Source organism: Pangasianodon hypophthalmus, chromosome 24 (assembly GCF_027358585.1).
Source record: "Pangasianodon hypophthalmus isolate fPanHyp1 chromosome 24, fPanHyp1.pri, whole genome shotgun sequence".
NCBI classification, from domain to species: Eukaryota; Metazoa; Chordata; class Actinopteri; order Siluriformes; family Pangasiidae; genus Pangasianodon; species Pangasianodon hypophthalmus.
Window position 1 is genome coordinate 1,076,968 of NC_069733.1, and position 15,000 is coordinate 1,091,967.

General features: G+C 43.4%; 2 protein-coding genes across 3 annotated transcripts in view; both read left to right on the forward strand.

The window, feature by feature from the left end:
- Window positions 1-5,734, forward strand: part of sh2b3 (SH2B adaptor protein 3) — a 46,012-nt gene extending 40,278 nt beyond the window's left edge. The window contains exons 7-8 of the mRNA XM_053229184.1: window positions 300-471; window positions 719-5,734. Of these exons, the coding sequence (XP_053085159.1) occupies window positions 300-471; window positions 719-1,050 (504 nt within the window). The 3' untranslated portion in view covers window positions 1,051-5,734. The remainder of the gene's footprint in view (window positions 1-299; window positions 472-718) is intronic.
- Window positions 5,735-7,862: 2,128 nt separating this feature from the next.
- Window positions 7,863-15,000, forward strand: part of gak (cyclin G associated kinase) — a 27,312-nt gene continuing 20,174 nt past the window's right edge. For both annotated transcript variants that reach the window (XM_034299165.2, XM_034299166.2), the window contains exons 1-8: window positions 7,863-8,243; window positions 10,887-10,948; window positions 11,119-11,178; window positions 11,313-11,427; window positions 11,547-11,689; window positions 12,237-12,362; window positions 13,181-13,270; window positions 14,848-14,983. In XM_034299165.2, coding sequence (XP_034155056.2) covers window positions 8,105-8,243; window positions 10,887-10,948; window positions 11,119-11,178; window positions 11,313-11,427; window positions 11,547-11,689; window positions 12,237-12,362; window positions 13,181-13,270; window positions 14,848-14,983 — 871 coding nt within the window. In that variant the 5' untranslated portion in view covers window positions 7,863-8,104. The remainder of the gene's footprint in view (window positions 8,244-10,886; window positions 10,949-11,118; window positions 11,179-11,312; window positions 11,428-11,546; window positions 11,690-12,236; window positions 12,363-13,180; window positions 13,271-14,847; window positions 14,984-15,000) is intronic.

Below are 15,000 nucleotides of genomic sequence, written 5' to 3' on the forward strand. Positions count from 1 at the left end.
CTCCTTCTCTCTCTCTCTCTCTCTCTCTCCCTGTCTGTCTCTCTCTCTCTCTCTCCCTGTCTGTCTCTCTCTCTCTCTGTCTCTCCTTCTCTCTCTCTCTCTCTCTCTCTCTCTCTCTCCCTGTCTGTCTCTCTCTCTCCCTGTCTCTCTCTCTCTCTCTCTCTCTCTCTCTCTCTCCCTGTCTGTCTCTCCTTCTCTCTCTCTCTCTCTCTCTCTCCCTGTCTGTCTCTCCTTCTCTCTCTCTCTCTCTCTCTCTCTCTCCCTCTCCCTGTCTCTCTCTCTCCCTGTCTGTCTCTCAGCATCTGCGTCTCTCTGTGACTGAATGGGGTCAGTGTCGGGTCCAGCACCTGCGTTTCTCCTCCGTTGTTGATATGCTCTCTCATTTCCGTGTCTGTCCGATCCCACTCGAGTGTGGCTCAGCGTGTGATGTCCTATTGGCCAATTATGTGCTGGCCACGCCCACCACCTCAGGTAGGAGCCTGTCATTTTACAGTTGAATTTAAAATTCAGATTTTTATTCAAGAATCCATAATTAAGACTCTCTTTCTCTCTCTCTCTCTCTCTCTCTCACACACACACACACAATTAATATACTTACTACTTATTTATCTATGTTTATTTAATTGCATCCTACCAAAGTGTTGTTCACAAAGATAAATGTTTATGAGGAGAATCAGATTAATAGCTATGTGTGTATCTGTGTGTGTGTGTTTTCCAGCTATGTGTTCCTCAGTGGGTTCTCCGGTCTTGGTTCCATTCTCCCGCTGTAGCTCAGAGCCTAGCCTGGCTCACTGGGGCCTTGAAGCGTCTGCCCCCATCGCCCCGCTACTCGGCGCGTCATCTGGCCCCACCCTCCCTCCACACAACGCCCCGGGACCCACCTCTGACCCCGCCCACATCCGGCGTAGCGAGTCTGTGGGCCGCAGGACTCTCCTCCGCCACCCGAACCCTCTCCCTCCGCTCCTGCACACCCGGGACTCGGAATACGAGCTGGAGCCGCTGGACAGGGGGCGCAAGAGAGCCATCGACAACCAGTACATGTTCTTCTGAGCGAGAGAGACACGCAGCTTTCGGGATGGAGACGTCCAGCAAGGGGCACCAGAGAAGTCTGAATGTTGTGGCGCAAGCAGGTGAAGATGATGGAGAGGAACCTGGGCAGCATCCCAATCCTCTGAACGCACTTCTCCTAATCCCTTTATTCGTGGATGTGTGTTGAAGCCATTGACTAGCGAGGGGAAGACCGATCTGCAGGATACACTCCCAGAGTCCTTTGGAGTGTGGATTCGTCTGACGAGTCGCCCGGAGGTGAAGTGACACAAGCTCACGACGCAGTGCACACTTCACACAAGTGTGTGTGTGTGTGTGTGTGTGTGTCAGTGCGGACAGAGTGGACACACACCTCACAACACTTTGCCTGACAATCACGTCTACTTTGAATGTACTTTACAGATTTGTTTCACTCTTAAGCTTTATGTCGCCTTTAGCAAAACAGTGTTTTGTGTGTGTGTGTGTGTGTGTGTGTGTGTGTGAGTGTGTGTGTTGGGAAGTTTCTAGAACATTCTCTGCAATACATGCTGGTTCATTCAGCTCTTTATGGCACAGCACAAAGTGAAAAATGGGTGAGTGATAAGAGTGTGAGTGCAGCCCTACTGGGACGGCATTAGTTTATTCAAGTGCGTTTATATTCATCCAGATCGGAAGTGTGTGTGTGTGTGTGTGTGTGTGTGTGTGTGTGTGTCTTCTAAAAACTGATGAGCTCAGGCTGAATTCTAGATGTCCTGTTTTGTTTTTTTTTAATCATTTCCCCCCATTTTAAATAATTGTTTGAGCACTTCCTGTGTCCAGACAGTCTCAGCTTTCACTCGGGATGAGCAACCAACACAGACGCATCAGACGAGTCTAAAAACATGAGCTAGCCTGGCTAAATCAGACAAATTCAAATCACACAGAAGTTTAAAAATCAGTTCTGAAGGAAAACATGTCAGTTTGAGAAGACTGAGAGCAGCTACAGAGAAATAAATTCAGCTAATCCTGACAGTTTAGCTAATTTCACACTCATTTATATGGCTAACTATGTTGGCTGTAATTGTTCAAGAAAGTTTGCTTGACATATAATTGGTTAAAAACTGGAAAATAGTGCCAGTGGAAATAAAAGTCTAATCCTCAGTGTGTTAGCTAGCACAGCGTGACTTCCAGGCTAACTAGCATGTTTTTATACATTAGTTATGAAAGATAGAAGTGCTGTAAAGTCATTGTTGTTGTTTTTTGTTTGTTTTAGAAATATTTGGCATGTATCTGTCATAAACTGAGAAATCGCACTCATGTTATCGTCCTCAATCTGAGTCTCCTGCTCAAGGTGAGCTAGCAAAGCATGCAGATTGTGTTTGTGACAGACTAGCATGCTAAAACAAAGCTGCCAGAACAAACTGGCTTGTCTAGATCATAAAGTGAATTCAAATCTGAATTAAATGTCAGTGTGAGTTAACTATTAAACTCAGGGTGATGTGTTAAGGCTAATCCTTACACTGTCAGCTAGCATAGACTAGAGTAACAATGCTAACAAAGCTAGGTTATCTTCACTCTAAAGGCTTGTTTACTAGCTAGCTAGCTAACTTAGAGCTACTGCAAGAAGAGAATTCAGCTCAGGACAGGACTTCTTTTCAGCACAGCTCCTGTTGTTTCCTGTAGTCAAGCCTATAAAAAGATCATGTTAGAATAATTTTTGGCTTAAATAAAAATGATCACAAAAGATGATTTTATTTTCACTGTTTGTTTAGGAATAATAACGCAGTAGGCAGGTGTCTCTGCTGTGGTAGCTCTTCCCGAGAGGAACGATGGACGCTTGGATTTCACATAAATAAATTCCTGATCCACGTGTGACGTAAACGTCCAGGCTGAACTGTCTCCCGTCTCGTTTTAGTTCCGTGTGGATGAGAGAGTTTTATCTCAGATATGTTTAATCAGAGACGTCACTGTGAGACAGTAACACCGTCTCAGTAGGACTGAAGGCAGCAATAATTTAGCAATAATCAATATCAATAATCAATCAATCATTTAGCAATAATAAGTCCCAAAGTGCCTCCATTTTCCCCCATCCCGGGGAATCAGGGAGGAGTAGTGAAAGAGTCTTGTTTATGAAACGAACTAAATGATCCTTACGCCAACATGCCGTATTTTCTAGACTGCAGGAAGGTGTGTTACAGATCACCACGTGCGACATTTTGTACAACAAAGCGGCAATGCGTTAAACCTGGACAATATGAATTTTTAACGTGGTTTAACACGTCGATGAGGCTACCGCTGTTTGCGCCTTCTCCTTCGCAAGATGAACAACAAAGTCGCCTCTTCTAATGTCGCCATGTTGACTGTTGACACGCAAAAAGTAGTCAAGGAAGATATTCCAGTTGTTTCGGCGCTACCCTGCCCCCTAGTGGATGTCGCTTTTAATCCTCTGGATACACTCACGTACGCGTAGTTAAACTGACGTATACATACAGGAAGTGAAATCTGATCAATTAAACCCGAAACTTTTTGGACATTTTACTTTTTAGACCAAAAAACAAACTTGTGTTGGATTATGAAATACATTCTTTTCTCCACCAGCAAGTGCCGTCTGCATATGTTTTAATTTTTCTGTAATTTGTTAGATTTTTTACATTTGGGGTGCAACTCCAGCAGTTATTTTAATTTTAGTTATCTAATCTAAAGAAATTAAGGTCATTTAGCTTGAGAAACAATACAGCGCCGAACGACGGCAACAGGAACGGGACAAAACCTAAACTTGCCTGCACCAGTAGGGGGCAGTGTACAGGTGGTTTTAATGGAAATGAACTCTGTCTGCCAAGAAACAGTGTGTAATCTGATTGCTGAACTTGTAGTCTGGAAAATACGGTAATCATCGATGGAATTAAACGTATAAAATGCCAAAACGTCTACGCAGTGTGGACATCACGCGTGCCTTAACCACTCCCGCCAAAATTCAGCCAAAGATGTTTCAAAATATCTGCAACGTACGCAATAATTCTACCTTTATTAAAAACAGGACGTCTGGGTGTTTTAGGTGTTTTTATTTCAAACCAAACGCTGTTGCTTTCCACTGACAAACACACACACACACACACACACAATATAGAACAAAGAGCTGTTAGCTAAGCTACTATTTACAACTGCATCTATTAGCGTTACTAGCCGCTCCATCTCTCCATCCGTGTCGATTAGCGAAGCCTGATCTCTGACCGAACAGTCGCGTGTCAGATCTAGCAGCAAGATAATAAGATCATGACATGAAGAAATTACAAAAAAAAAAATCACGTCTAGAAATAAAGAGATCAGAAGTCAGACATGATCTTGCTAAAGTTTGGCTTATACAATCATTATTAGACACGTTAGCATTTTACTTAACTGGCCCTTTATGTGTAAAGCAAGACACGCTTTACATTTTATACCTATTTGTGCAATCGTTCAGAAATCAACTGACTAAATGTAGTACTGTTTTAAGACTATTTCAAGTTTTTTTCTTTTATTTTGAGTTTTATTTATTAGCATTATGGATTAGCAAGGCACTAACATTCTGCTAACCCGTCCTAGTCACCGAGTATCAGATCTAGGTCTAGAGAAAATAACATCTGATACTCTCCATTGTGAAAGTCTAGAGGCTAATCAGAAATGATTTAGCGTTGGTCATGCTAAGTTCCAACTTTCACATCGATCTCATGGTTTGCGTCGATTTTTAGCTACTTTAGTCAACTTTCCCTTCTTTCTGGGAGAGAGAAGTGCCGAAGAAGCCGTGCGCGTTAGAATCTCCCTCACACGTCACAATGGTTTTAGCTAATCAGCTCGGCAAAAGGAAAGCAACGGTATCTCGTATCTTCTGCGCTTCTCAGCCTGCTTTTCTCACCTCGGCGTGGCTTCGGTTTTCCAAAGAAAAGCGTCGAAGATCCTCGTACGTGTCGTGTGTGATGATGTCGTCGTTTTTACGAGCTGTTCGGTGCGATGTTTTTGGAAAACCGAGCCCGCTCTTACGCCTAGCGTGATATTAATTAGCGTAGTTAGTCACCCCTGTCACAACCGCATAAGTTCACGCGTTGCCTTTTATACAGTGGAGCAATAAGTGTGTATTGAGTATGAATGGAAGCAGCCATGATTCACTACCTCACACTGCATCATGGACTGTCTGCGTGGGCGGGAATCCGTCACTTCACCTCCAACAGAGAGGAGAGTTTGAATCTGTTTGTGCTAAAATCATTGTGCTGCTTTGCCATTTATAATGCTGAATGTTTTTAATTGTAAAAAAAAAACACTTTGTTTCATTGTTTAATACACAACCAACTCATAATTAGATTTGTACACATTTTCACACACACACTCTATAGAGCCAGACATTTTATTCGGTCTTCATTAATATTCCAGAAGATTCTCAGTACTCTGCAGGCCAGACCGCTCCGGTCCAGTCCGGTCCGGTTTAATCCAGTCCAGTCCTCTGGGACCATTTTTTAAAAATTTCATTCCTTCACCAGCTTTGATTCAACACTGTGGGTTGAAAAGGTGTTTGTCATCATCCTACGTGTCGTGTGACAGTGCTGTCTGTCCGCCATCTTTTCTCAAACTTCCATAAGAGTCACGTTTGATGAACAGAACTATATGATTCATCAAGATTTTCTGAGAATGACTCGAAATGATCTGAAATGGTCCTCGTCCACGCTGAATCCAGTCCTTCGCCCGTTTGGAAAGCGCATGGACAGATGATCTCGCTGTGAGAGATGAGCGACTGACGGTACTCCGTGCTGGTGGCGTTCTGGCCTGCGTTCCCTCTTTCCTACAGAATCATCCCTGTGTTCATTTGGATCATACAGTGTTTCTTTTTGATAAGCCAATGAATGTAGATCCTGCAGATTAGCAGGTTTTAACAGAGTGATTAAACTCTTTAACCCTTCTGTAGTTTTCACTACTTCGAGATATTCTGTCTCATTCCGGCCCAACGCCATCGGTTAACGCTGCTCTCACACTTTTTCTTTCTGCAGCCACCAGGGAGATTTCTTAATAACACCAGGTGTGAAAGCAGCCTTACACTTTTAAAGCAGTATTTATTTGGAAATTCTCTCCATTTCTCTCGACGATGATCCGTAATAAACAAAATAAACTGATGGAAAAGGGGCCTCGTGCTCGTGGATAATCGTGTAAATAAGACACCAGGGGAATGGGACTGCCACTAACATCAGTGTTTTGCTTGAGATGATCCCCGCAGTAAGACCTGAGCGAGCTCCGACTGACCGGAGACGTCTGTAAAGCGTCCAGCAGACGTCACAGTCAGTGACATTTTTTTGAATGTACGTTCTTTTTCACTCCACGTTAAATTTGGCTTCTTGAGTGTGACCGTGACTGTCGTCTTTCCTCCATTTTCAGACGACTTTCAGAGAGCGCCGTCTCTGTGTCAGCGGCAGTTTCTGGAATTGTGTCATTTCCCAAAAGTGTTTGTGTTTATTCGATTGATTTTCAGTAATTCTCCAGGTTTCTGCTGATGCACAGAGACACGTGTGTTGGTGAGTGAGTCTCTCTGGACCGTCTCCTGTCCCTGTACTATACTGTTGATGTCCTGTTTCTGAGCACTGTAAACCCTCAGGCTTCATCCTCTGCCATATTAAACTGCTTCCAGGATTTTATAAGGATTTTCTGTTACTCTCCATATAACCATATGCATATTAACTTATATCCACTGTATATGTCACCTTTTTCTTAGTCTCTCTCTCTCTCTTTTTTTTTTTTTTTTTTTTTTTTTTTTTTTAATAATAAAATGAGCGTTAAAATCTGTTTAGCACACACCTGAGTCCTGCTCTTTCATTTTATGCATGCTGAATCGGATGCTGAGAAGTGTGGGACACCTGCAGGAACAAACTCCAGATGATTTGAGTTCATTAAGATGGAGGAGAAACAGTCCAACGTTCAGAAAGTCTGTGTGACGTCACACATTTAAGCAAAAGTCCTGGGTGACGTAGACACCAGTTATTTGTTAGCTAGCTACGTACAAACATCGTAGCTTCAGTGTGAGTCTAATTTCATGTATTAGCACAGGTGAGAAATTAGAACGAAGAGAAGTCACTTTATTATTATTATTATTATTATTAATATTAGTAGTAGCAGTAGTACTGATAGTCTATTATTAATCAGATCTATTATGTTCAAATTGTTATATACAGAGATAAACCTGATGAACACACACATAATAATAAGAGTGTAAATGTTGGTTCTCAGCAGTGATGATGATGATGATGATGATGATGATGATGATCATTATCCACTACTACTATTATATTTCTCATACTTATTATTTACTTGATGATTCAGTGAGTTTATTCTAAAGTTCACCATGAGAAACATTAAGGTTTGATTTAATTCAGTTTGATTAAAGTAGGAAAAGAGTTGTTCAGTGTTTTGGGTTCTTTTGGTAGAAAATTCAACAATAAAGAGCTTTAATAGCTTTAATAAATAAATATGATGGTGGTTAATGCTTGAATAGTCGGATTATATTCATGACTATATTCATGATTTAGTGTTTAGATTAGATAGAGTTGAAGTTTTAAGCTGTATTTCAGATAACCTGGCCTTTTCTAAATTAACAGATGAATCAATCAATTCATTAAATCCAGGATTTTATATAATAATAAAATAATGAAATGAAAGTTTAAATCTTTTTAACACACACCGAGTCTATACGCAGGGAAATTAATTAATTAATAAATAAATAAGTACACATTCATGCTCAAGTCATGTTTATTTTATATTATTTATTAAAATATTGCTTTATTTCAGTAATAGTCTGAAATGTTATTCCTCTGTAGCAGAAACGCGGCTTCAGTGAGACGTCGTGACGTAAACGCGTTACGTCCTGACGTCACGGCGTCACGCAAAATACGGAAATGAGTCCCTTTCGTTGTGACTCGGTGGTTAAAATGGCTGAGTAGTTAGTGCTGGAACTCAATTAAAACAAGAGATTTGTTCGTTAGCGTGTGAAAGGAAGGGAAGGAGCGGGGTCTGTGCAGCGGTGTAGCCGGGCTGTGGGTGTCTGAGGCGGGGTTTTTACACAGCAGGGACGCTGTACCGGATCACCATGTCCCTGTTCCAGACGGCTCTGGGCTTCCTGGCCGGTACCGGTTCCGGAGCCGCGAGCCGGGACCAGCACGACTTCGTGGGTCAGGTGGTGGAGCTCGGAGACACCAAACTCCGCATCAAGAGGGTCATTGCTGAGGGTGAGGAGACTTTACAGCTTTATCTGTGTGTGTGTGTGTGTGTGTGTGTGTGTGTGTGTGTGATGGTGGAGTTCAACCTGAACACTCAGCTAGACTCATTAATGCTAATGCTAGTGCTAATGCTAATGCTAGCTCTGGTTTAACCGGTTCGCTGCTCCAAACCAACACTTTTCATATTTCCTTATTGACACTGGACAGTATGAATCTTTAAAATCCCACTCTCCTCGTAATTATAAAAATGTATTTATTTTTAATTCATGTAAGGTAAAGAGTGTACCTGCTCATGTTTGCTAACTTGTGCAGCTAACACGGCTAGCATGATGACGCGGGTGATGAGTCACCTGATACACCTGGCCGCGCGCTAATGATGCAGAAATGTCACGGTGTAAAGGTTTACAGAGTCCGCACTGGATCAGGACTGAATCATTAGCGCTGTAGAGCTGTAGAGCTGCGCGCTGTAGAGCTCTGTGTGGTGGGAAGAGTTTAAATCCTGACCTGGGGTTTATTTCTCCTCCTAAACTCACCGTAAACAGCAGCGGCAACGCGGTGTGCTAGTGCGCATGCGCGAAATCCCACAGCTGTATGCTTACCTTCAAACCCTAACCGCTATCCACCTGTCTCTCTGTCTGTCTCTCTCTCTCTCTCTCTCTCTCTCTCTCTCTCCCTCCCTCTCCACTCATCTGTCTCTCTCTATCTCTCCACATCTCTCCACTCATCCGTCTCTGTCCACTTGTCTGTCTGTCTCTCTCTCTCTCTCCACTCATCCGTCTCTGTCCACCTGTCTCTCTCTCTCTCTCTCTCTCTCTCCACTCATCCGTCTCTGTCCACTTGTCTGTCTCTCTCTCTCTCCACTCATCCGTCTCTGTCCACCTGTCTCTCTCTCTCTCTCTCTCTCTCCACTCATCCGTCTCTGTCCACCTGTATGTCTCTCTCTCTCTCTCTCCACTCATCCGTCTCTATCCACCTGTATGTCTCTCTCTCTCCCTCCACTCATCTGTCTCTGTCCACCTGCCTGTCTCTCTCTCTCTCCACTCATCTGTCTCTATCCACTCATCCGTCTCTGTCCACCTGTCTCTCTCTCTGTCTATCAGTCCACCAGTCTGTCGCTCTGTTTCTCTCTGTCCAGTCTGTCTCTGTTTCTACACCACACTGTCTCTGTCCATTAGTATGTGTGCTGTGTTTGTTCTGTTTTTGTGTGTGTGTGTGCTTGAGAGAGTCACTGTGTGTGTGTGTGTGTGTGTGTGTGTGTGTGTGTGTGTGTGTGTGTGTGTGTGTGTGTGAAGTGTTCTTACTGTGTGTGAGGTGAGTGTGTGAGCTTCCTGCTGTGTTCTTTGTTAGCGCAACTGTGAGTGTGTTCTCGAACAGAGAACGGTTTGTCACGTAGAACACACACACACACACACACACACACACACACACACACACACACACACACACTTCCTTCTCCTTTGTGGTTGTGTATAGGGCAGCTTTGTTTAAGTGTGTGTGTGTGTGTGTGTGTGTGTTCACCTGTAACAAGAAACTTTAGGGACTCTTGATTCAGCTATTCATTTACTTGTTGCCATGGTTACGGCCTGGTTAGGTGTGTGTGTGTGTGCGCGCTCAGGTTTGCAGCAGCTTGGTGCGTGAAGATTTTTGTGTGTGTGTGTGTGTGTGTGTGTTTAGAGCATCTGTGTTTAACACCCTGATAAAATGTACAATGAAAATGACAGTGTGACTCACACACACTCACACTCACACACACACACACACACTCACACACACACACACACACTCACACACACACACACACACACACACACTCACACACACTCACACACACACACACACACACACACACTCACACACACTCACACACACACACTCTTTCTCTCTGAATGACTCTCAGTTCTCGTGTTTTAGAGTGGCGTATTAATTCAGGAGTTAAATATAAAAATTTCCCTCCCAGTGTGAAACTCCAGAAATATTGGCACCCTTCTCTAAACCAAACGTGTGCAGTAAGATTTTCACCATCGTTTCATTTAAAGTGTTTTTTTTTTTTTTTTTTTAAATTTACGTTTTTAAGCTATTGCAATTAAAAAAAAAAAAAAAAAAAGAAGTGCTGGTTTCAGTATTATTGGCACCCCACAGTGACGTTACAGGAATGACAAATATTTCATGGGGGTGCCATTAATTTTGCACATATATTTTTGAGAGAAAATACAATTCATTATTCTGATGCTCTTATTAATGAGGATTAATTATCTATTTTTATATTTTAATATTCACTTGTCTTTCTCTGTCTTTCTGTCCTCTCTCTCTCTCTCTCTCTCTCTCTCTCTCTCTCTCTCTGTGTCTGTCTTTTTGTCTGCCTGTGTCTCTCTCTCTCACACACACTCTCTGTCTGTCTCTCTGTCTGTCTCTCTGTCTGTCTCTCTTTGCTACTACTTTGTCACCTCTCTTGTCTTATCTATATACCCCATGTTTCACTCTCTCTCTCTCTCTCTGCCTCTCTGTTTACCTAAATTTTTAATCTGTTTATATGTCTGTTTGTCTGTCCATCCCCATGCGTCTATCTGTCTAGATGACTCTGTGTGTACACAATGCTGTAACACTTTAATTGTGTGTATTTAACTGTGTGTGTGTGTGTGTGTGTGTGTGTAGGTGGCTATGCGTTTGTGTATGAAGCTCAGGACCTGGGTAACAACAGAGACTATGCTCTGAAGGTACGGGTGTGGAAATGCCTTTATAACAACATAACAAGTACACTGATTATTACTGTTCTCACACACACTCATAAACACATCAAATAATCACACTGAGGTTTAGAGATTCACTGGTTGTAACTGTGTGTGTGTGTGTGTGTGTGTGTGTGTGCGTGCGCGCGCTCCTACAGAGACTTTTGTCCAATGAGGAAGAGAAGAACAAGGCCATCATCCAGGAAGTCTGCTTCATGGTGAACTTTCATTCTCTTCCTGAATAACACACACCCTTTACTGTTTTATGTAAATTATGAGGTTCTCACACCCTCTGTGTGTGTGTGTGTGTGTGTGTGTGTGTGTGTGTGTGTGTGTGTGTGTGTGTGTGTAGAAAAAGCTGTCCGGTCACCCCAACGTGGTTCAGTTCTGCTCAGCAGCGTCCATCAGTAAAGAGGAGTCTGACACGGGCCAGGCCGAGTTCCTCATCCTCACTGAGCTCTGTAAAGGTACACACACACACACACACACACACACACACACACACACACACACACACACACACACAATGCACGGCCCGTCGAGCCCGTAGCACCCACTTCCTGTTTCCTGTTTCCACTTCCTGTAGGTCAGCTGGTGGACTTTGTGAAGAAGGTGGAGCTAAAGGGGGCGATGTCATGTGACACCGTGCTGAAGCTCTTCTACCAAACGTGTCGCGCCGTCCAGCACATGCACAAACAGAAACCGCCAATCATACACCGGGACCTGAAGGTGAGGCTCCGCCCCCTCTTTAGCTCTGCATCGTTTTAGGTTTTAACCTTTATAAATCACACAGAAGAATGTTTCCATCTTTATTTTACTTATTTATTTTATTCTAAACATTTGTATTATTTTTCACCAATTCTAAAACCTAGATTCAGATTTGTTCATATTTGTTTTATTGATTTTTTTTTTTTATGAAAATTTTTATATTTTAAATTTTTTTTAGATTTTTAAAATATTTTTTAAAGTTAGAATTTATTTTTTTATTTATTTGTTTTAAAATAATAATGTCCTTCAGTCTGAAAATAAAGGTTAGTGGTGATGTCACATGTTTGTGCAGCTTGTGATTGGCTGATTAAAGTTAAAGCTCCGCCCCTGAGCAGGAGACAAATCTGAAATATATTTATATATCGCTTTATATATAGTATGTTAGAAATAAAGACGTGTAATGAATATTCTGTGTGTGTGCGTGTGTGTGCCTGTGTGCGTGTGCGTGTGTGTGTGTGTGTGTGTGTGTGTGTGTGTGTGTGTGTGTGTGTGTGTGTGTGTGTGTCAGATTGAGAATCTGTTGATCAGCCAGCAGGGGACGATAAAGCTGTGTGACTTCGGCAGCGCCACCACCGTCACACACTACCCCGACTACAGCTGGAGCGCACACAAGAGGTCCATGGTGGAGGACGAGGTAACACACACACACACACACACACACAGATGGTGTGTATTTGTACTGCTGCTGCTCACGTTTCCTCTTATTGTCCTCTTCCCGCCTGCTCACGGAAGCACCACAGTGCAGCAAAATCACCAGCTCTAAGAAATTTGTCTTATTTAACAAAAAAAAAGTGGCAGTGCAGATTTTTATCTGCTGTTTGTTTTATTAGGGACCGAAGTTACCAAAATCTTAATGCAATCCTTTAAAGGTGGCCGCCTTTACTATAGTGTGTTATGGGTACATTAGTTGAATGCCGACATTTTGCAGTGCATTATGGGACGTCACAATCTATTAGATTCCATTTGTGTGTGTGTGTGTGTGTGTGTGTGTGTGTGTGTGTGTAACACTGCTCATTGTACAGGTGTGTATGTGTGATTCATTGTATGTAATAAGAGTATATAATGATAATCAGAGACTGAACACAGGCGAGCTAAATGAGATTTATCATTCCTGATGGTGTGTGTGTGTGTGTGTGTGTGTGTGTGTGTGTGTGTGTGTGTGTGAGAGAGAGAGAGAGAGAGATAGATAGAGAGAGAGAGAGAGTGAGTTTGTCATTGTTGTGTTATTAAATTGTGCGGTTATGTGTTTAGTGCTGAGTGATCATGTCCTTGTTACACTTCCTGACCAGAGTTCAGCGTAATTACATTAGTCCAGTCCACTTACCCTAATCACTATTTGTTAGTAAACAGTAACCGTGGCAACACACCAGGCACCCGTTTGCTTACTTGTGTGTGTGTGTGTGTGTGTGTGTGTGTGTGTGTGTGTGTGTGTGTGTGTGTGTTTGTGTCCAGATCACCAGAAACACGACGCCGGCGTACAGGACTCCGGAGATGATCGACCTCTATTCCAACTTCCCCATCAATGAGAAACAGGACATATGGGTGAGATTAGTGCGTGTGATTGTGTGTGTGTGTGTGTGTGTGTGTGTGTGTGTGTGTGTGTGTGTGTGTGTGTGTGTGTGTTTGAGAGAGAGATTCCGGTAACTGTGGGAGTTTATAGCGTTTTGTTTTTTTGGTGTAATGTTAGGTTGTGTGTGTGTTGTGTAGGTATTCACCCCCCTGGTGAACTTTCCGACATTTTGAGGTGGAACTGAAATGGCCTTAATTGGAGCCTTGTTATTTAAACAGCATGTCTGTATTTTGTGGTCAGAGTCACCTTTTACATCTCCGCCGAGTACAAATAACCTCTGAGTTCATGTGCAAGTCTTCCGCAATGTGACTCTATATTCTCGGTTATGAACCGCTCCAGTGTAGCTTTAGATGTACGCTCTGGGTTCACTGTCTTGTTGCAAATCTTTGGGAGGCTGGAACAGGTTTTTTTTTTGGTCTAAGATTGTCCTGTATTTGGTTTCTTTTATCTTGTCCTCGATCCTTACCAGTTTCCCCACATGATACTACCACCACCATGCTTCACAGTGGGACGGTGTTCTCAGCGATGAGCAGTGGTGGGTTTCCACCACAGATCACGCTTAGTGTCGAGGCTAAAAAGTTAGCCAGTATTGTTCTCAACACCACTGTAACCAATCACAGTGCAGTTTCAATCCCCAGCATCACTGTAACCAATCAGATCACCGTCCCTGTCTCCAACACCACTATAACCAATCACACTAGTTTCCACCCTAATGCCCCTGTAACCACTCACCGCAGTTCCCATCCTCAGTACCACACTAACCAGTCAGACCACAGTTCCTACCACCAGCACTGCTGTAATCAATCCCCACCCTAAAGCTACTCTTACCAATAATACCACAGTTCCTGCTCACAGCACCACAGTAACCAATCACACCTCAATTCCCGCCCCAGCGTCACTCTAACCAATCAGACCACAGTAACCAATCACACCTCAATTCCCGCCCCAGCGTCACTCTAACCAATCAGACCACAGTTCTCACCCCCAATCAGACCACAGTAACCAATCACACCTCAATTCCCGCCCCAGCGTCACTCTAACCAATCAGACCACAGTAACCAATCACACCTCAATTCCCGCCCCAGCGTCACTCTAACCAATCAGACCACAGTTCTCACCCCCAATCAGACCACGGTAACCAATCAGAGCACAGACCCTGCCTCCAGTGCCACTGTAAGACCGGCGTCCTCTCCCAGTGCCACTGTAAGACCGGCGTCCTCTCCCAGTGCCACTGTAAGACCGGCGTCCTCTCCCAGTGCCACTGTAAGACCGGCGTCCTCTCCCAGTGCCACTGTACGCAGTCAGACCCTAAAGGCTGTGTATCCAATCAGATCACCGCTCTCGCAGTTCTAATCAGAACGATTACGATAAAGATTACGCCTCTGTTTCTGACTCATGTTTCACGTTTTTTTGTTTGGACTTTGATAAATATATTTCATTAATCTGCAAAAATTTTTAAATTTAAAAATATTTCAAATATAAACAGTTTAAAAATCAGAATATTGTGTGTGTGTGTGTGTGAACATGCCCCCCTGTGCCCCTCCCCCAGGCTCTGGGCTGTATCCTGTACCTGCTGTGTTTTAAGCAGCACCCATTTGAGGACGGAGCAAAGCTCAGCATCGTTAACTGCAAATACAGCTTTCCGGAGAACGAGAGCCGCTACGCCGTCTTCCACCAGCTCATCCGTCAGTACCTGTCTACC